Here is a 21,347-nt window from a genome sequence, read left to right as displayed (position 1 = left end):
ATAATAAATTAGCCTTTTAACATTAACATCAATCATTTCAACAACATTCAATCACTGCTTAACATAAGCACTGTAGGCCATTTCTTGAGGATTCAGGGATCTTCCATAAACAGGTTGTTCCCAACCAGTGGGTGCCGCAGCAGCTTCAATGTGATGAACATGTTCATGTTGTGGATAATGAACTACTTCATATGTGGTAACCTGTTAACAGACCATTAAAATGAATTCAGACATTTATTTTAAACAATTATTAAACAATACCTTTGGTTTCGTCAACCTGAAGATGACTAAAGCACCAGTAAGAACCAACGACAGTAATCCCAACGTAAGAGCCTTCCATGTTTTCAGGGCTATCAAGGCAAGCGCCAAAGGTACTAAAACAGCAGTTTTGAACTTAAGACCCAACAAGAAGGGCACCAGGATTTTCTTTACCATCTTCGATCTTCCTACAAAATAAAAATGAAAACTTAACATTTAGAATTTCGATGATCAATCAAATCTTTATACCAGTAGCTGCCATTGGTACAGACAAATCTGTAGGTTGGAAAGATCTTGGTAGTAGCTCTGCAAGAGGACCAGTGGGCCTCAAAATTTCCGGCACTTTGGCCACAACATCATGCGACTGCAGAAAATCTTCAAATTTATCGAAGATATCAGCTGGGTTGCTTCGCTCTTCCTAAAAAGTTATTGATAAACATAATGTTGAAAAACATGAGTAAATTATTCTTACCTCTTCTAAACTGGGGTTGCTCTTCTTTACTACAAGTAAATCTTCAGTAATCTTAATGACAGGTTGATTAATCACATTGCTCACCCATGACATTGCTTTTGGTTTAACACAACCCACTGAGAAATCTTTGATACAAGTGTTAAACATATCTTGAACAACTTCGAGGGCCGAAGGGCTAGCGTAAACTGGCCCTAATAAGGCTACCGCTATTAAAAATGTCCGCATTGTGATCGCCATGGCGCTGAGCAAAGTGTAATAGATGATGAAAACACGGTTGAGTGTTTTATATAGTAGGCGGCGGAAATAGAAACCAAATGAGCGATATTGGGCTACGGACGTGAGCTGAATGTCCTGATTCCGAGTGTGCTCCTTACTCGCTTTCAGGAATGGTATGGATCAGACAGTGAAATGCCGATGCAAACACTGAATAGTTTTCCATGTTTACAAAAACAAATTGGAGACAAACTGTAGAATCTTTGAATCGTCTACTGTCAATGAATGGAGATGAATAAAACAAACTATGTATGTATATAGAATTTTAAAACCAACAAAAACCAAGCGGCAGGTGTACTACGTTTGTATAAATTGCGGTCTATTGTAAAAATTCTTATGCAACAGTAGTAAACGTCATTTTGAATTAATTTTGTTTTGTTGCCTATCAATGCAATAAACATTTACACACATTTACATTTATTTGTATTTTAAAGGAGAGTAAATTTCACTGAATACTTTTTTAGGCACCCCAAAACTTCCATATGTACGTACGTATTTCTTCCAATAAATTGAAAAAAAAGTAATTAATACTGTTATCCAAATAATGTTTTGTTAAATTAAATTAGATTAGATAGCTTACAAATTATAACTGATGTCCTTTTCAATAAAAAATTACTTTTAATATAAACAGCATTTAAATTATTTTTATTAAGAAATATGTATTAACGAAATTTTATATCAAATATGAAACTTTAATATTTACTGTGCCCTCTTTTTTTGACCTACAAATTTCCTACTTCTTTATAAGGATAACTTTCAAATCATTTTAAAACATTATCACTAAAACTGTATCAATTCAAACTTGAATAAATAATGAGTAATCGTCGACGAATATACATAAATACTTATATCATGTAAAAGCATTATGAATATTGGTAAACTGAAAATCCTTGAATTTATCAAAATAAGATGGTAAAAGCAACGATTACTATAAATTGAGGCGATTTTTCGAGTTTTTACCACAGCGGAAAAGGATCTGAACTGATAGGTCCTAAAACGGCCCCAGGTAGAGCGGTTTTAGTTGTTAGGTGATCCTTAGAGTAAATAGAATACTACCCAGTTGTGTTGGTGTCATTTAAAGATTTCCTTCTTCCACAAAAACAAAAAAAACGGGCTTTTACCACTTCAGTTTGATAAAACGTGCTAGTTTGTTTAAATAATGACGATTAGTAAATGGTTTATGGAATAAAACAATGGAATTCTTTATTAAGCATTACAATTATACCAGAGACATATTGGAGGCAGAAGGGGTAGAGGTAGACCTAGAATAGATTACTGTTCGCAAATAGTTAAGGATGTGGGTTATTCTAGTTTTAAGGAAATGTGAAGTTTAGCTCAGGATAAGAAAGAGTAGAGGTACGTGTCCAACCAGTCTTAGGACTGACGACCTTAACATATGACGATGATGATGATGACAATTATATCGTACATGAGCTATATTACTACGTAACCTACATAATTTCCAAACATTTTCAAAGTATTTTTTTGAAAAATAAAACAGTAAAATAAACAATCAAAATTTTATTTTCAAAAATAAATCACAGTTTACGTTCCTTAAGCTAATCACTTGTATTTGGTATTATTACTTGGAAATTATTAAAGTAAAAATTGTTATTCCTTTAAAATTTAATAATAAAACTAAAGCTACAATGATATAAACTAAGTGCAAATGCTACTATATAAAATGATATAAATAATGTTACATGCCGAAGTATCAATACCGATCTGCCGTAGATTAGTACGCGGTACCTACTTAAAAATGATTGATTACAATCATTGGTACATAGTATTAAAATATTCTGGGAGTGAAACGTCCCCTTGATTCTGCTAATTTTGATATTTCCGTCCAGATGATGTTATTGACCCAAAGGGTAGAATTGTATATGTTATTTATTTTTATGATACCTAGACTCCTAGACGGACTTACCAAAATACCCTTAACGTGCTCTAACAAAAGAGAAGTTTTCAATCGAATATTTTATAAATTTAAAGGTGTATCATAAATGTAATTGCTGTAGACTGAAGATTTGAATCTTTTCTCAATTTTCCAGCAACTTTTCGAACACTCACTTCTTTGTCTTATATCTTTCTTTATTTTTCTACGGCGTTTTACTTTTCAAAATGAATTTTAAAGTTTTAAAATTACATTAATTTAACTGTAATTGTAATTTTCAATATTAAATTTCTAATTTTACAAGTAATTTGCATTGTTTTTATTCCCAAATTCAATATTTATCTACTCATCGCCAACGCTATCGGTAAAGCAAAGCATGTATCAAACTCTAAAAGTAAAAATTCAACAAATTGTCTTATTTTATAAAAATCCAGCTCATGCTGGTAAATCCTAAATGATTTACAAATAAAATATAAGATTTACCAGTATTCAATTTTTTACAGTACAATAGGCATACACTGTACCAGCTTTTTCTAGTAAATAATAAAAACAGAAGTAAAAATTAATTAATTCAGAAATGCTTATGTTATAATTTTTTTTAGTTTATGTTTAGAGTATAATAGCTACTCATATGAAGCAGAATTTCAAATAAAAAATTAATATAAACCTATAAGTACCTACTACTTTTCGGACATTTATTTTTATCTATGCTTTTTGTTAACTAGATACAATTTGTTTCCAAAAAGACAGATACAAAAATAAGAAATTCCAATTAATCACAAAAATTTAAGGAGATTTGTGATTTGAGTTTACAATCTGATTCTCATTTCTTACAAAACACAGATAAAAGAGGGAGTTAAGGAATCATATTTGGTCATTTTTTGTCTGTTCAAGTATTATCCTGTGTTATACTTATGGAAGGGGAATAGGGATCAAGATCAGTGGCAAAGTGTAGATTGATGGGTGCAGTCTTCCTCGAACCGAGTTTCAATGTTATAAAAACACGAAAATTACTCTAAATTCTAACTAAAAGACTATTTACTAAAATAAATTGATATTTAAGCGTATAGCTAAAAATTAACTTTACTTTATAAAGATTCTAAATAATTATCTTCGGATTTAGTCAGACTAGTTGTGTTTCTTAAAGATGTTCGGTTCGATATGTATCCAAGTAAAGACGGACGGGAAAAACTTCTTAGTGTTTTATTTGAAACTATGTAAATGTTCAATATTAGTTTACATTTTATTCGGTATGAATTAATAACAATTGTATAATTAGTATTCGATGATTAGTGATGTTGTGAAGAAGTGGGATATAGTGGACAAGGCAAAAAGGTTAAAAATTTTATGATTAGTGCTGACGTGAACAAGTGGAATATTAGTGAACAGAGCAAAACTGTTAAAAAATGTAAATAGTTCTGCTACAGCGAAGGAATGCTTATTGAACTTACATATTAAAGGTATGTTGAGTTTATATACTAATTTAAGGTTTCTAATAAATTATTAATAGATAATAGGTATACATTTCCTTATAAGTAAATAGTACCAATAGAGCATCTAAGATTTAGAATTGGGAGGAGGGGAGTTGCGTTAAAAAACTTGAATATTGTCTATCCCATTAATGCACACGTTGATAATTAAGCATACCTACGGCCAACAGCAATTCTTGCAGCGGATATTTTAAGAAAATTTTGTGGTTTAATGGTTTTTGGAAAGTCACGTTGTTTCAAAGATGCAGGATGATAAATGGTTTACGCCAATTACAATATTTTATTATCTAATAATTACATGTAAAGCTGTAATTTCTTAATCTACAAGAATATTAACCGCTGAATACTATCAGCAGCTACTGTGACGCACATTCTCCTTCTCATTGAATTCAATATTTTTAGTATTTCTAAAATAAAAAAAAATACCAACTAAGTTTCTTTCTCTAGACAAATATTGTCACTCATTAAAACAGATGCACTGAGTTCCTCACTATTGCAGTTTGTAGATACCTACTCCTAAAATGTTTTTATAACTGTTTATAATAGTATTCGTCATAGTTAACAATCATACTCACTGCATGTAAGTTTCAACAATGACCTCAATAAATAAATAAACAATTTAACGTTATTTATAGTTTGTACATACGCCTTTCTGCCACAAAATTACCAATATTATTACCAGGAAAACATAATTGGATAGTAGACTACATCGCCTTCTCGCAAACTTTTCACAGCGTAGGATAGACGATTCAAGATTTTGTTTCAGTAGAGTAGTTACACTCGTAGTTATGCTATCCTATTCACTAATGGAATATTTTCGTGGTAAAGAGATGTTTCGCATTCTTGAAATTAAATTTTTATGTGTACCGTGTACCTATTTTATTTGTTAGTGGAATTAATATAATAAACGAGTTTATAAGAAAATCGATGTAAACGGTTTTGTCTCAGTAAAATACGTGTCCGCGGTTTTTCTAAGTGCTGTGATATTTGAAGTGTTCTCTTTGTTTAATTACCCCTTACCTGTTAGATAAAAATAACGAAAGACATATTTGATAAATAATCTATCGATAATTGGTTAGCTGAGATAAATAATCTGTCAGATCATTTTTGAAAAAATAATCAAGTGCCGTCGTACATGCGTGAGGCCCGACTAGATTGATTTTATTTATTTCACCCGATATAAAAATGTAATTCAGAGGGTAAAGCATAAAATCCGATACATCCAACTAGGAGGCTTTGCCTGTATGTTGATTTACATAGTATACAAATTGTTGGGTCTTGTATTCATGCGCTGATCTCCTGATACTCTGTCTGAATAACCGTAATGCATGCGCCACTTAATTCTTTTTTCAAAGAATTTATTTTATCTGACCACTTATCAGCAGATAACTAATTATCTATAGAACACATCTTTCATTATTTTTATTTATTAGAAATAGGGTGCTTAGACCTTTTATGATAATTTTTTGATCTTTCAAATGGCATGATTTTTTTTCATTTCATATGCAAGGTGCTAACGTCGCGGAGCCGGCATTTCTTCCAGAAAATTACTCACATTTTCATCAGGCGCGCATAACATAAAAGTTTTAATGCACGGAAGTAAAACATAAACTGGCCTTTTCAACTCTATCTCTGCAGTTATTTATAATCGTTTCCTGTCATCACAATGTTGAAGAATAAGGAACTGCTTTCGATGCTGATATCCCAATACCACAAGAATGGTTAAGGCCTCCTTTTCAGTAGTTTTGAATGTGAAATGCAGTAAAGTTGATATAAAAACTATCTTATTTTACATTCTTAACTTTATGAGGATTTTCAATTTCAAACTTTTCTTTAATTCAGAATAAAGCTACAATGATATAAACTAAGTGCAAATGCTACTATATAAAATGATATAAATAATGTTACATGCCGAAGTATCAATACCGATCTGCCGTAGATTAGTACGCGGTACCTACTTAAAAATGATTGATTACAATCATTGGTACATAGTATTAAAATATTCTGGGAGTGAAACGTCCCCTTGATTCTGCTAATTTTGATATTTCCGTCCAGATGATGTTATTGACCCAAAGGGTAGAATTGTATATGTTATTTATTTTTATGATACCTAGACTCCTAGACGGACTTACCAAAATACNATATATTTGAATTTTGTATCTAACTTTTATTTGGAATATTAAGGATAGGTCAACAGTCTTATGGTATAAATAACGAGAAGCATATTGTGCTAAAACTAGTTCAGTGTTTTTATTAATCGAACTTACATGAAAAGTACACCAATTTCTGAAATTGTAGCTAGTAATATGATCAATATCAAGTATAGAAATGTAACAATACATAAATTACAGATTAAAAGAATAAAGACACAAGAAAAGATAAATTGCTTGGATATTTAATTTCTTACACTTTAAAAATAATAGATTAATCTCCTCTTCGGAACAGAACCTTGTGGATTGTTTGAATATCAGGAACAACCTTCTCCGCCGATGTTTTGGACATAGTTGTTCTTTTAGTAGTTGGCGAAGTTCTGCAATTATTTAGATATTTTTAAGTTAATACTACATAAAAGCCGGTATGCAAGGAAAGAAAAAGTAGGAAAAGGGTGAATATAAAGATAGGAGACGAAAAATTAGAAGAAGTGGCTAATTTTAGATACCTAGGAAGTCAGATAAGTCAGGACGGAAGGAGTAGTAGTAGTAGTAGGGATATAAAGCAGAGGATAGCACAGTGTCGTGTCGCCTTTAATAAAAAGAAGTCACTTCTATGCTCGCGAACGGTTAATTTAGAAATTCGAAAAAGGTTGTTAAAGGTGTATGTTTGGAGCACGGCATTGTAGGGGTGCGAAACATGGACAGTGGGCGCGGCGGAAAAGAAAAGGTTAGAAGCGTTCGAAATGTGGTGTTATAGGCGGATGATGAGGATATCGTGGGTGGAAAAGGTTAGAAATGAAGAGGTATTGGAAAGAATAGGAGAACAGAGGACTCTATGGAAGTCAATAAAAAATAGGCGAATTAGGTTGGTAGGACACCTTCTTAGGCCTAGTCAGAGACATATTAGAGGTAGAAACAGGAGTTAGGAGGGAGAGAGGTAGACCTAGATTTGATTACTGTTCGCAAATAGTTAAGGATGTGGGCTGTTCTAGTTTTAGGGAAATGCGAAGTTTAGCTCAGGATAGGAAAGAGTGGAGGTACGTGTCCAACCAGTCTTAGGACTGACGACCTTATGATGATGACTATATAAATGATAATAAATAAATAAGGATGCTTACAATTCCTGGTTTTGAACTGCAGATCCTGTAGGGTTGTTCAACGGTCTCTTATTAACCAAAAAGCATTTCATAGGCTGTCCATCCAACTGTCTATTGTGATAAGTATCAACTGCTTTTTGAGCATCTCTGAGATTTTTATAAATTACTTCAGCCGTTCCGGGTCTTACCAATCGAGCAACTAACAGTTGACCAATGTCTTCAAACAGTTCCTTAACCAAATTTAATTAATTAGCTTTTGTTTTGATTGAAAAACATAACAATGTATCTACAAAGCAATTTATGTATTTCATGAGTTTCATTTTATTCTTAATTCAATAATGTGACCAGAAAAAATAATAGTTGTTAACAACAAAATACATAAAAACATAAAATAATATTGCAGAGATGCTCATTAAGACACCGCTCTGGTTGAGAGGATATTTTAACAAGCTAAATTTCAAATCGTTTTTTATATCTTAATTGTTATATATCTTATTGTTCTAGAGATTGTTTCCCGTTTCTGTTTTATCTTATAAATTACTGATTTTCCTACACAACATATTTTAGCTACACTGTTAAAGAAATCAGTAAAAAAATAGTAAATATGAGACACATCTGCAAAATTTTATTCAGTAAAGCTTCTAAAAATTAGCTACGAAACAAAATAAACGTTAAACATTAAGTAAGATAAAAAATCAAATTTTCACTATTTTAAAAGTGCTAAAAAACAACAGTTCAACACTGTAACGAAATCTTACTCGAATGTCATCTTGTGTAACGGTCTGTTGTAAATTTGATACAACTATTCTATGTCCAGCTGGCACAACAACTTTTGTTTTTGTCTGATTGGCAAAAATTCCATGAGATTGATGCTGTGGAGGGTTGGAGTCTAGACGAGATAAAATGCTAGCTCTAAAACTCGTATTTGAAACTGGAGAGTATGGTACCAAGGGCATTTCTTCATCTTCGTCTGGTTTATCCAAATCAATATATGCAGTTGGCGCAATAGGCATTCTAGATAATTGATTTTTTGATTGATTAAAGAATTTAAATTAAATAAAGAATTTTTTTTTAAAACAGCATTACAAGTAAAGACTTTATTCAAGAAATAGGCTGGGAAATGAGGGCAAAAAGGGTCGATGATTTGATGCCACTTCATTTGTTTAAATGTTCAATTAATTAAATTAATTCAAAATAGCACCCTTAACATCAGCTACTCAGGTATATGAGGTCTGTTCAAAAAGTATCGCGAATTTTGAATTTCCATTTTTGATTTTTTTGTGGTGTTATGTTGGTACTTTAGCTGATCTGATGGGACTTGAACCTTGAAGAAACTCTTGTACAAACTAGAGTGGGTAGATCGGCTTGCGAGTTTCGATGATTTAGGGAGCCAGGTTCAATCATAATCGGGGGAGTTCTTAAAGAGAAACGAGACTAAGACAAGTCCCTGAAAGAGGGCAGCAGCTCTTTCAGTACTCAGGGTGGCAGAGATTTAGGAGGATCGGTATAGCACTCTGATGCAAAATACTGCGATGTGGAAGGCAACGGGAAACCACCACATTATTATCCAGAGTAAAACGTGCAACTACATAAATTAAATGATGGCGTCCTCTGGGGTAACGCACTCCGAACGTAAATTAGTCCCCCATTCAGCTGTCCGGGCGGGACTACCTGGGGTATGTCATCAATAAGCGTAATAGGGGTAGGTGCAATATTTCACGAATCGGAGCGTGGAATGTTAGGACAATGAGGCAAGTAGGGAAATTAGAAAATTTGAAAGTTGAGATGAATAGATTAGAATTAGATATAGAAGGCATTAGTGCAGTCCGTTGGTTCGAAGCTGGAGACTTCTGGAGTGGAGACTTAAGAACAATACATACAGGATCGGTGGAAGGTAATTCGGGGGTAGGTATTATATTGCGTAGGAAAGCAGGGCAGGGTAGAAGTTATTTGTAAAAAAGCGATAGGATAGTGAAGGTTAAATTAAAGTCGGTATTAGGGGAATAGGCAATAGAAATGATGGGGGAGATAGGCTGATAGAATTTTGCGATAAACAACTTAATCGTCGCGAATACTTATTCAACCATCACGTTAGGAGGCGCTATACGTGGAAGATGTCAGGTGATTTAGGGAGATATCAGTTAGATTACATACTTGTTAGGTAAAGATTTAAAAATCAAGTGAAGGACTGTAGGAGTTTTCGAGGAGCAGATAGAGATAGCTATTATAACTTAGTAGTTATGAAGACCAATCTTAAATTGAAAATTTTGAAAAAGAGGGAAGGTGACTTAAATAAGCTAAAATGTAACGAAATGCGTGATAGGCTAGGTACAAGGACAGACGAAATACTGAGGGCGGCGGGAGAAACGAATAACAAGGACATAGAGACACAATGGAACTGCATTAAAACGTGCCTAAAGTCAGCAGCTATAGATATACTAGGTCTTAAAAAAACGAAAGTAGGAAACCCTGGATAACAAATGAGATTGTAGGATTAATAGAAGAAAGGCGGAAATACAAAAACAGGACAGACGAAAAAAGGCAAAAAAGATATAAGGCTATAAAGTGGGAAATAATTAGGAAGTGCAGGGCAGCTAAGGAACAGTGGATTGATATGAGGTGTAAAGAAGTAGATGGGTCGGTGCAAAATTCATACCAACATTGCTTAATTTTCACCTAAATTATTCCCGAAATGACATCGAAGGAGGTGCTGAACAAGATCACAAAAAATGATTTTTTGAAGTGCTTCGAGGATTAGAAAAAACGTTGGCATAAGTGTATATCTGGTGGGGATTACTTTAAAGGGAACAAAATAGATATTCATGAATAAATAATTTTTGAAAAAACAAAAAAGTCGCGATACTTTTTGAACAGACTTTCTCTGTATAAATATCAACGGTAGCCACCCGGCTGAAGAGGACTTTGATTGGTCCTAGAACAGCCTAAAGTAGAGAGGTTTTAGTCAGTAGGTCCGAGGACTCATTCCTCGGAAATCCGACATTACCCAGTCGTAACGGACGGCTGTGTGTCTTGAAGGTTTCCCCTCTTTTACGAAAAATAAAAAATAAAAAAAAAAACGGTGGCCTTCAAGCACTTCTGTGCGAGTGGAAAACACGTCAGCTAGTCAAATATAAAATTGATCATTTACAGATTAAGTATATTTAATTATATAAATGGGTATAAGTCAATAAATGGCAATTATAAGCTTATATTAATTTATAACCCTCCGATGACCCTGACCTTAAAATATGTACATTTTTAGGCCAATCTGCTATTTTAGAATGGCTTTTAATTGAAACGACTTTTTGTCACTCTTTTAGATTGGATCCATATTTAACAGTGCTACTGTTTAAACCAAATCTACTTATTTCTATTTCTGAACACGCTGTACACCAAATTTAGTTTAGATGTTACAGATGATCTTGTATTAAAATAGAGAACAACTTATGTATGCATAATTGGATCGATTAAACTAATAGGTTGGTCACAGTGAGTATATTGCGAACTTTTTAGACTACTTAATTAAAAAAAAAGACATTTGAATTCTACCGCTATTTTTTTTGCATATCCCCATATTTTAGCATTCTGAACAACTTTTTCCTATAGTTTTTTTTCGATTGGACCCATACTTAACTGTGTTGTAATTTAAACGAAACCTTTTTTCTCCTTTTGAACACTCTCTATCGTAAACTAAATTTTAATGCTACAGAACTTGTATTAAAATAGGGAAGAAGTTTTGTTTAAAAAATTTTTCGATTAAACTTACAGCTTGACCACAATAATCATACTCCGTAATTTTTGGGCCACCCTGTATGTGCAATTAAAAAGTATTTTATTTATTTAAAATAATTCAATAGTTTAAGAACACTCTATATGGTAAATCAAATTTAAATGCTACAAAAGAACTAGTATTAAAATAGGGAACAAGTTTTGTTTGAAAAAATAAGCATGCTGCGTACTTTTTGGACCACCATGTATGCGCAATTAAAAAGTATTTCATTTATTTAAATTAATTCAATAGTTTAAGAGTAACTATTATTATATCAAAGGAAATATTTTTAAAATTTCAGTTTTGTTTTTAGGACTAAACAATGCTATTAGTAATAACATGCACAAGAAACACTTCATAGCTGAGAGACCAAACATTTATGTATAAGTACAAAAAAGCTCTTTAAAAAACTTTAATACAATGCTTATGATTACATTACCTGGATGAAGGTGGTAAATATGGCCAGTCTGGATTATTGTGTCTTGTGTATCTCATTCTTTCACTCATCATTTCAGAGTTGAGAGACCTCGAAGTTGGTCTGATCCATTTATATAAATCTTCAGGGGTGCCGTAACCCCTCTGATAGTCATCATAACTTATATGTATAGGATCAGGATTGTATTTTATATCATTCAAAATTGTTTTTCTTATAGTTGGAGGAACATTTTTTGACAATTTGTTAATAGGAGACTTCGGTGGAGATCTTTTAGCTGAACCTATTTTCTTTCGTGAAGGTAACATTCCCAATTGCTGTTTAATAGCAAGACTAATATCAGAAACAGTTCTTTTGCTTTTTTTAGTTACCAGTGCTATTTTTCCATTTTTATCTGTTGTCTGTACAATGTTAGCACCAATAGCCCTTACTCTGCTATTGGTCTGAACAACCCCCCTAGTTTCTCTTAATTTTTCTAGTCTATCTCTAGCGTCATGCTTTTTAGCTAAATTTGATAAGACTTCACGGGCATCCTTGACATTTTTTCTCTTTTTTTGTATTAATTTTTGACGAGCATCGGTGACATTCGTTTTTATGTTTGGTCGATTTGCTAATCTCCTTTTAATACCTCCAGTTTTTGCTGTTCCGTTCCTTTGCTTGAAATTTTTATTTCTAAAATTAGATTTATTTATTATAATAAAAATATTTGTGTTTAGTTACAATTGAAATCTTACCCTAATTTGTTGGCCATATTTTTAACACTAATAAATTATAACCTTGCAAGATACTAGCTTACACATTTATCAAATTAATCAAAGCTGCAACTGCACAAACTTTTAATGAGAAAATACTAAGTAAATATATTATATTTTTGATTTATCCACATGCACGAAAACAATCAAATAAAATGTCACATAACGTCAAATATAAAGAGAAAGTGAGGCCATGTTTAAATAACGAATATCTACAATACCGGTACAGTATACCTACATTAGAACTTATCATTGGCTATATTCCTACTAGATGACGCAAGCAGTATGAAACACCAGAAAAACCTCTTATTTCATATACTGGTCGATTTAAATCATTTGGTTTGTTTTTTCATATATCAGACTTATATATGAAGGTACTTAATAGGGCATGAGACCAATTTGTTAAAAAATCCTAAGACTGATATTGATAAAAATTTTATTAAGAATTGCAAACATACAATTAGAAGGTTTAAGTATTTTCATTAGGGTCTAGGTATACTTGTTATGTATATTTTTTTAGAATTACCTATGCATATATAAAAAAAATTGTCTTGAGCAATGCATTAATTTAAGGTTCAAAATTAGTCACAAAAAGCATGAGATCCTTCTGGAATTCCTGAACATTTTCTCTTTTTCATTCCACCAGTTACAGTAACGTTTTCCCAGTACCAATTCTCAGCAACACCATCGGCAAGAAGGATGTAAATATTAGTTCCCGACTCACTGACGGTTCCTCTAACATTGGTAATGGTTACATTTTTGATAGGCACGCCATCAGTTGGTGTTCCAGTAGGCCTCGTATTTCTATAATCACCTTGGAGAACAATTCCAACTTTTTGAATGCCACTCATCGTAATGTTGTTATAATAGATATTTGTTACAGAACCTGTGCAATTAAAAACGGTTTTTATACGAATACCGTTGTCTGCATTTACAAGTTTGCTGTCTGTTATGTACACATTTTCGACGATGTTGTTGGTACGATTTCCAACAGACCCAATGGATAGTCCATGACCATGGTAGCAATAACCCCGTGCAAAATGTATATTTTTTCCAGATCTAACAGCAAGGCAGTCATCTTGGTTAAATACCTGAACGTCTTTAATATAAACGTTTTCGGATCCTTTTACATCAAATCCATCAGTATTGTGTATACGGTAGTAAGTATCACCAGCTGAATCATCTATTACTACATTTGTAACAGTGACGTTGGTACAGTTATGAATTGCAAAACAATGACGAGGAGAATTAAGAAAATAAAGATTGTTTACGTTCACATTGTTAACATATCGAAGTTTAAACATTCGTGGTCTTAAAATGCTTCCACTACCTCCTAATTGGTTCCACCATTGGGTACCATTACCATCAATTACAGCACCTTCTGCTCCTGTGATGTTAACGTTATTACCACTTACAAGAACCAAAGGTCCCTTCCATTTCTTGAATTCGAATGAAGTTTTTCCTTTAAACACTATACTAACGTCTGAAATTCCTGTAAAATCTAAAGTTTTTCCAGGAGGTACCAGTAAATCTTCTACGATAATCTCTTTGCAATTTGTTTTAACGTATTCTAAATTGTCCAATGAATTTCCAGTAAGGGTACAAGACAACGCTAAGGAACGATGAGCGAAAACATTGCTTAACACAAATGTCAGTAAAAATATACGTGTTAGAGATGTTTTAATAACGCCCTTCATCTTTCACAGACTATTTATAATATTTCAAGAACTTTTGCATACTTACTGAACTTAAGAATTGTAACTTTCGTAATAAGAAAAAGAAATATCATGTATTCTTATACGTCTGTGCAACTGTTATCGTTCTATCATCGATCCTTTTTTTTTACTGTCAGTACTTCGATAAACCAGGTAGGTACTCATGTAAATGTCATTCACAGAAAACACGTGGAAATTGATAAAAGTTACGCAAAAGTTATTTTTCAAGTATCCAAGTAATTAATAAAAATAGAACTAAGATCCCTATCAAACAAGTTTACGTTAATGAAGACATAAGTATTTTAGATAATTGGTCACCTATGATCTCTTTTATTAATTGGAATTTGAAGGCATTTTACATGATTAATGAAACTGTACAAAGATTTAGATATGTGCTTCCCATTATTTAGAAAATTAAACACAAAATGCTTTTGTTCCCTAAGAAATTCTGCTCTTCCTTTTTCCAACATTTATGTTAGGCCTTTGATGCAAATTCCTTCTGTGTATCAATGAGTGCTCAAATTCTGAAATTTTATTAATTTAATTTACCAACCACTACTCCGGTACAATTTCAAACAGTTTTGTTAATACTAACACCATTATCCGACTCTACCAATTATGCAGGTGCTTGAAGAATATTGTTGGTGAGCGATTACCCAATGATCCAATAGATAACCTGCATAACAGCACTTTTGCGAAAAAAATGGATATTACTACCAGATCTTAAGTATGACAATGAAGTTATCCAAATATACGAACATTTGTAAGATGTACGTATATTCTCGGATATCTTCTTGTTAAAATCATTTGTATTTTATTTTATTTGTATTTCCATTTTCGATTTATTACAATATTATTAAAGAGTACAATATTCGTACAATTGTGGATAAATGTTAGTTATGATGACTCTGACAAGATATCGAAGTTTGAAGCGTCTTGACTTTATTATGCTTCTGGCGCTCCTAATCCATTCCATCATTGTCTTCTGAAAAGGAAATTTTCCGTTCCTGTAACGTTAACGTTTTACATCAACTTATTAAATTCGTCGATTTTTCCATTCCATGATTTCAAATTGAAAGTAGTACTGACGATTGATAGATCTAAAGTCTGATATTCCAAAACTATCGGTGTAAAGTGTTTTCTTGTAAATTGTCTAACGAATTTTTAGTTAGTGTATACGATAAATCGGAGTTTTCAGTTAAAGCTTTACTTAACGCAATTGATAACAGTAACATAAGTTAAAGCATTTTACTAAACTGCTTCACTGTATTCTATGATTCAAAGAATAAACAAACTTAACAGACTTACAGTACCTTTCTGCAGAAATTTGTACTTATGTATTTACACCTGTTAGTACCGTACCACTTTTCTTTTATATAGGTATCAGAACCATAAATGAAATCAAATTTAATTCAGTAGTAAAGTTTGCAAATTATGAAAGCGATCTAATTATATTATTATATCGCAGTTATGGACAGATAAGTATTAATTTCTTGATGAAGTAAGTATTACACAGTTGTTAGTTACACCATGCAACAGACGTATTATGTTTTTCGTAGATTTTTGAAGTACCCACTTATAAAAACTAATCTTTTATTGTTCAATGATGATCTTACATGATTTTATTGAATTGAGCCAATAATTTTGTTTTCTAAATCTAAACGATGAAAACAGAAACTTCGTTTTTTTTTTATTTATTTTTAATTGATATATGCATTTATTTACCAAAAGATACAAGGAAATATTTATTATTAAGCACAGAATGCGTTTGAGTCCTTGGGTATTCCATGGCAACTTCTTTTCTTTTCTCCGCCAGTTATATTTACGTTTCTCCAGTCCCAATCAGAACCGACACCCTCGGCTATATTGACATAGATGTTGGTACCTGCCGTAACAACTGTTCCTTGTATATTATTTAGTGTTATATCTTTGATTGGAATACCATCAGTCAATGGCGCGTTAGGGCTTGGTAATTTTCCATAGTTTCCGTGGAATATTATTCCATATTTTTTAATGCCGATTAAAGTAATATTGTCATAATGGATACCAGTCACTAATCCTGTACAATTCCAAACTGTTTTAATGCGAACTCCTATGTCTGACTCTACTAATTGGCTGTTTGATATGTACACGTTTTGAACAACATTATTGGTACGATTACCAATAGAACCAATAGATAATCCGTGACCTTTATAGCAATGCCCATTTGAAAAATGAATGTTATTTCCAGATCTTACTGCTAGGCAATCGTCTTGATTAAAAACGTGAACGTTTGTAATGTAAACGTTTTCAGATCCTTTGACATTAAAGCCGTCTGTATTTTTGCCACCTTGCGTATCTCCACTTTTATCGTTTATAACAACATTGTTGATCGTAATATTGGTGCAGTTATGAATAGCGAAGCAATGACGTGGAGAATTGAGGAAGGAAAGATTAGTTACGTTTGCATTGGTCAAGTATCGCAGTTTGAACAATCTTGGTTTCGTAATCCCTTTATCTCCTAACGTATCCCACCATTTTGGGCCATTACCATCGATCACAGAATCTTCAGCTCCAGAAACATTAACGTTATTCCCGCTTATCAGAATCAACGGTCCTTTCCATATTTTAAATTCGAAAGAAGTGTTCCCTCTAAATTCAATGTTGACGTCTGATATTCCGGTGAAGTCTAAGGTTAGTCCAGCAGGTACCAATAAATCATCAACGATTATGTTCTTGCACGAAGACTTAATATTTTCTAGATTATCTATAGAATTTCCAGTAAGCGTACAGGACGAATCAGCAAAAGCGCTAACGTAAAGCGTGGATAACAATAAAAATAAATGACAAACATGGAATTTTACAAAGTACTCCATTTACACATTCACAACTCAAAGAGTAGTTTAACCAATAAATAAGAGAATATGAACCACAATGCTTAACGTTCTTACAGTTATCACTTTTTGTAATCAAGAATTTTCTCAAAAAGTAGTGACTTGTTTTTTTGGTGATCACTTATTTATCAGTTTATTTATGATGTGATTGACGTGAAGTGTATTATTAACTTATCAATATAAAAAAATAAAGAGGAGAATGTATAGTATGTTCTACAATTATCAGAAAGAAGAAGTTTGTTTTTTACAAAAAACAAAACGTAGATGAAAATTACCAGAAAACAAATATATCATACTGTCACATGCGTATAGGTAACCCAGTATATATGCCGACAAAGGTCAAGTTTCTGGACGGCATATACTGGATCATTCTGGAATAGGGCCAAATAAATAATTGCAGCGAGATCAAGTAGAATTAGTACGAGTTCGAATTACGTGGTGATTCAAGAGCTAAGAACTGACAAAGTGTTCATGTAGTGATGAATTGATAAGTAATTAATAATAAAAAAGTTAATTAGACAGTAAATAGTAAAATAAAAGTAGTAATAGAGTTGATAGTTTTTCCAAACAAATTTTGGTCAATGACGTACCATGCCCACTGTGCAATATGCAACTTAACTTTTTCAATAATTATATAGGCCTCTTCACATACATACGAAGTATGTCTATGTGTATGACTAACTTTCGTATTGATTTATTTTAATTTAAACACGAGTTCCAATATTTTGACAATGGATTCACGCCGCCCCCACGGAGTCCGATTATATTATCGATGTAAATAATGCTATTTCTGCAATGAAATTGTCTCTACAGTCTTTTTGTGGCTTATGAAAAAATGCATTGCAAATTAAAAATTGTTAAATATTTGATAAAATTTTTCCAAGAAATTACAGCTTTTCATTTTTAATTAAGGTATTGATTCAATTAGTGATAGGAGACAAAAGCTAATGTCGTATAGGTAACATAAAAGGGAGTGAAAACAACAATTACTTTTTGTGATATGCATACGAGTTGTATTTATGACAAGTTTTAATATTTTTTGACAACAAATTTAACAATACACTCAACACATAATGTTGGAAGACAATTAACTTTGGAAGACAGTTGTTTTCATTGTGCTTAAAAAGAAGAACTTATAAAATGCTTTCTATGTATGTATGCAGATGCACTTATAATGCAATTGCTATAAAATTATTTTAACAAAATAATATATGTATATGTATCTATTACGTATATATACCCTACATAAAACTTAATGCTAGAAATGCACAAGACCTAAACTTTATAAAAGTAATAGTAATTTTACAAATTATATTATATACGTATTTAGTGTGCAAGTTTTATGAGTTTGACTTAATTATGCAATCATAACAATAAAGGATTTATTTTGCTGCTTAAATCTATTTCAATTTCTGCAAAACCTGTCTGAACTTGTCCAAGAATATGTCGGCATGACGATCTTGGAATATGAGGGCAGGTCGGAGTCTGACAGATTTTTCACCGCAACCTCCAGTTTGGACGCCTGAAATTCAGTTTTAATTTGAACATACATAAAACCGACAAACACATGTACTGAAGAAGAATTAATTCAAAGAGAAGCAGTAGAATGGACATGGACAATTGAGTGCAGAATTTTATAATCAACAAAATCCAAATAATCGATTAATCCATTAATTGGAATAATAATTAATAATTTTTCTCACCCTGTGATCTAATCTATCTAGTGTTTCTCGTTCTTTTATTAGGTACCTACTTGCTTCTATGTGCTCTGTCTCTTTCTATTCAGGATGAATTGTTTAATTTAATAGCTTTCTTTATCATCAGCAGAAGCGAAATTTTGAAAATTCAAAATAATAGTTCATGTGATTTCTTTTGTGGTGATTTCAAATGTATACTACTAGAATTTTTAAAACCCTGCTTGTATACACGTGGATGCTCAAAATATATATATTTTTATGAAACACCCCGTACATTTCCAGATACTTTTTTGATTTTAAAAATTGTCATATAATCAAATAAATAATAAAGAAGAAGATGATAAAGATTAAGATATATGTTACATTAAATAATACATTTCTTATGTGGAAATGGAAGGCTTTGCAATTTGAAATTATTTAACAGTTAAAATAATTCCAAACAATTAGTTACATGTTTTATGATTTTGGTTGTGCATTGTAAAGCATTAGTCATACTACAAAGATACACTTTCCATTAAAAAAAATTATTTCAGGCACCCCCCGTATACTAACTGTATACTAATAGGTTTATAAAAATTTTAGTAGCACATATTAGATAATAGGGGGTATTAAATTAGAAAATTCACCCTGTACATTCAGGGACCTTATGTATGGTAGCAGGTAGACTAGGACTGGGCAAATTATCAGATTAATGAATTAATATTAATTAATGGATTATACTGCATATTTTTATTAATCGCAATAATCCATTATTTCTTTATAATCGATAATCAATTATCAAATTTAATAGCTGTCCGACTCTAAAATTACTTGGTATTAGTCGGAGTTTTTGGTCGTGCTCTCTTAAAATGTCTTCCTGCATCTGTGGCAGAGATTTTTAAAGGTTTTGCGGTTATGATCGGGTGCGAAACATGAACGGTGGGTGCTGCGGAAAAGAAAAGGTTAGAAGCGTTCGAAATGTGGTGTTACTTACGAATGATGAGGATACCGTGGATAGAGAAGGTTAGAAATGAAGAGGTATTAGAAAGAGTAGGAGAACTGAGAGCTCTATGGAAGTTAATTAAAAATGGGCGAGATAGGTTGGTATGACATCTTCTCAGGCATGAAGGTCTAGTCAGACAGCAGAAACGGGAGTTAAGAGTAGAGGTAGACCTAAATTAGATTACTGTTCGAAAATAGTTAAGGATGTGCGTTGTTCTAGTTTTGGGGAAATGCAAAGATTAGCTCAAGATAGAAAGGAGTGGAGGTGCGTGTCTTAAGACTGACGACCTTATGATGATGATGATGATTACGGTTATGATCGCTGCCAAAGCTATTTAGCGTCAGATTCACGCGAATCGTTATGAAGAAAATTGGAGTTAAGTGGATACTTATGTTAGTATGTTTAAACTTTAGTGGACAATAAGTTGATAAACTGTGAATAAACTTCATAAACTATTTTTTAATTGTTACAAATAATCGTCATTGCTGTATCGTTTACCTTGTTGTCGAAGGGTTGCAACTATATTATCCCTTAGTTTATCATCAGTTGCGTTCAATGCTAGAAAAGTTCCTCTACCTCTTACAGAGTTGATTAGATTTGGAAATTCATTCTGCAATTCTTCGAGACCACTTTTTAATTTGTGACCAACCTTAGTGACATTATCCAAAAGATTATCTCTACGAATTACATTCAAAACTTCTTCTAAAATTATAAGCTTTCCTGGATCGCCCATCCATGTGTTGAATATGCGATAGGCGTGTGGTGGTCTAAAATAATAGCCTAATTGTAATTTTTTAATTGTTTTCTAAGATGATAAATACGTCAAAAAGGGGTATAAGAGTCGTATACTTGAATATACGTTTTCTCTTAACTGTAGTAAAGTATTTGTGTTTATTAACAATAACATTTTTGCTTATAATTTCATTGAAATTTTATATCTAAATGTTTAATTTTCAAATAAACTGAAGAAATTCGATGCTGAAAGTTTAATTAAATGGACATAAAGTATATTATCCTGAGTAAAATGTTAAATCTATTATAAATTTCGTAGTAATTTAATGCAAATAATTATTTTCTCCTTTTAGCTTTAAAAATACTGCCTTACTTTTATAAATTTTAGGTTTTCAGAGGAATACGATACACTTAGAAATAACATAAATTATTTTAATTGGAACACTAGTTTCATTTGATTTATTTTACTGTCCTCTTTCCATTTATTGCTAATTTAATATTTGTATTTCAAAAATAAGACATTTTACTTGAAATTATATAATATATTATAAATTTAGTCTACTTATTGTTATTTCGATTGAGCATCTTAAAATTTTTCGGAAAAGTCATTAAACCTGAATAATCTATATACATGTTTTAATTTGTTTTTCTCGTTTTGCTGATATTGTTGGTAAACAAAGCAGGAATACAATGGCTCATTACATAACGACTTTCATTTTTATTTGTTTATCGCTTTCCTGATATTATTTAGTAGGTC

At 32.0% G+C, this 21,347-nt stretch overlaps 5 protein-coding genes across 5 annotated transcripts in view; all 5 read right to left on the bottom strand.

Annotated features, from left to right (window-relative positions):
• Positions 1-51: 51 nt before the first annotated feature.
• LOC108734494 lies at positions 52-3,641 on the bottom strand (the record flags this gene model as incomplete). The annotated part of the gene is made up of 5 exons (XM_025980632.1): positions 52-201; positions 262-446; positions 508-676; positions 731-936; positions 3,620-3,641. Coding segments are annotated over 5 exons (732 nt in total), but the record flags the coding sequence as incomplete, so codon positions are not given.
• A 2,971-nt stretch (positions 3,642-6,612) lies between these two features.
• Positions 6,613-12,795, bottom strand: LOC108734569 (polymerase delta-interacting protein 3). The gene is made up of 5 exons (XM_018466188.2): positions 12,574-12,795; positions 11,846-12,511; positions 8,396-8,651; positions 7,659-7,867; positions 6,613-6,917 (listed from the first exon to the last, which is right to left on the bottom strand). Exons 1-5 carry the CDS (start codon positions 12,588-12,590, stop codon positions 6,812-6,814), a joined length of 1,254 nt encoding a protein of 417 aa, XP_018321690.1. The 5' UTR covers positions 12,591-12,795; the 3' UTR covers positions 6,613-6,811.
• Positions 12,796-13,010: 215 nt separating this feature from the next.
• On the bottom strand, positions 13,011-14,429 carry LOC108734510 (polygalacturonase-like). The gene has a single exon (XM_018466098.2). The coding sequence runs from the start codon at positions 14,286-14,288 to the stop codon at positions 13,173-13,175; it is 1,116 nt and encodes a 371-aa protein (XP_018321600.1). The 5' UTR covers positions 14,289-14,429; the 3' UTR covers positions 13,011-13,172.
• Positions 14,430-15,989: 1,560 nt separating this feature from the next.
• Positions 15,990-17,251, bottom strand: LOC108734506 (polygalacturonase-like). Its single transcript, XM_018466094.2, has one exon. The coding sequence runs from the start codon at positions 17,159-17,161 to the stop codon at positions 16,058-16,060; it is 1,104 nt and encodes a 367-aa protein (XP_018321596.1). The 5' UTR covers positions 17,162-17,251; the 3' UTR covers positions 15,990-16,057.
• A 914-nt stretch (positions 17,252-18,165) lies between these two features.
• Positions 18,166-21,347, bottom strand: part of LOC108734546 (4-aminobutyrate aminotransferase, mitochondrial) — a 17,294-nt gene continuing 14,112 nt past the window's right edge. The window contains exons 6-7 of the mRNA XM_025980631.1: positions 20,357-20,625; positions 18,166-18,701 (exon numbers count right to left, since the gene is read on the bottom strand). Of these exons, the coding sequence (XP_025836416.1) occupies positions 18,580-18,701; positions 20,357-20,625 (391 nt within the window). The 3' untranslated portion in view covers positions 18,166-18,579. The remainder of the gene's footprint in view (positions 18,702-20,356; positions 20,626-21,347) is intronic.

The sequence above is a fragment of the Agrilus planipennis genome, unplaced genomic scaffold (assembly GCF_000699045.2).
Source record: "Agrilus planipennis isolate EAB-ADULT unplaced genomic scaffold, Apla_2.0 scaffold62, whole genome shotgun sequence".
Lineage (NCBI taxonomy): Eukaryota > Metazoa > Arthropoda > Insecta > Coleoptera > Buprestidae > Agrilus > Agrilus planipennis.
This window is presented reverse-complemented; position numbering and strand designations above follow the sequence as displayed.

Coding starts and splice junctions, on each gene's coding strand:
- LOC108734510 (XM_018466098.2), bottom strand. CDS start 14,288: ATGAAGGGCGTTATTAAAACATCTCTAACACGTATATTTTTACTGACA.
- LOC108734569 (XM_018466188.2), bottom strand. Junction 8,652..11,845: donor TATTTACCACCTTCATCCAG/GTAATGTAATCA, acceptor TCAATTATCTAG/AATGCCTATTGCGCCAACTG. Junction 7,868..8,395: donor TTACACAAGATGACATTCGA/GTAAGATTTCGT, acceptor AATTTGGTTAAG/GAACTGTTTGAAGACATTGG.
- LOC108734506 (XM_018466094.2), bottom strand. CDS start 17,161: ATGGAGTACTTTGTAAAATTCCATGTTTGTCATTTATTTTTATTGTTA.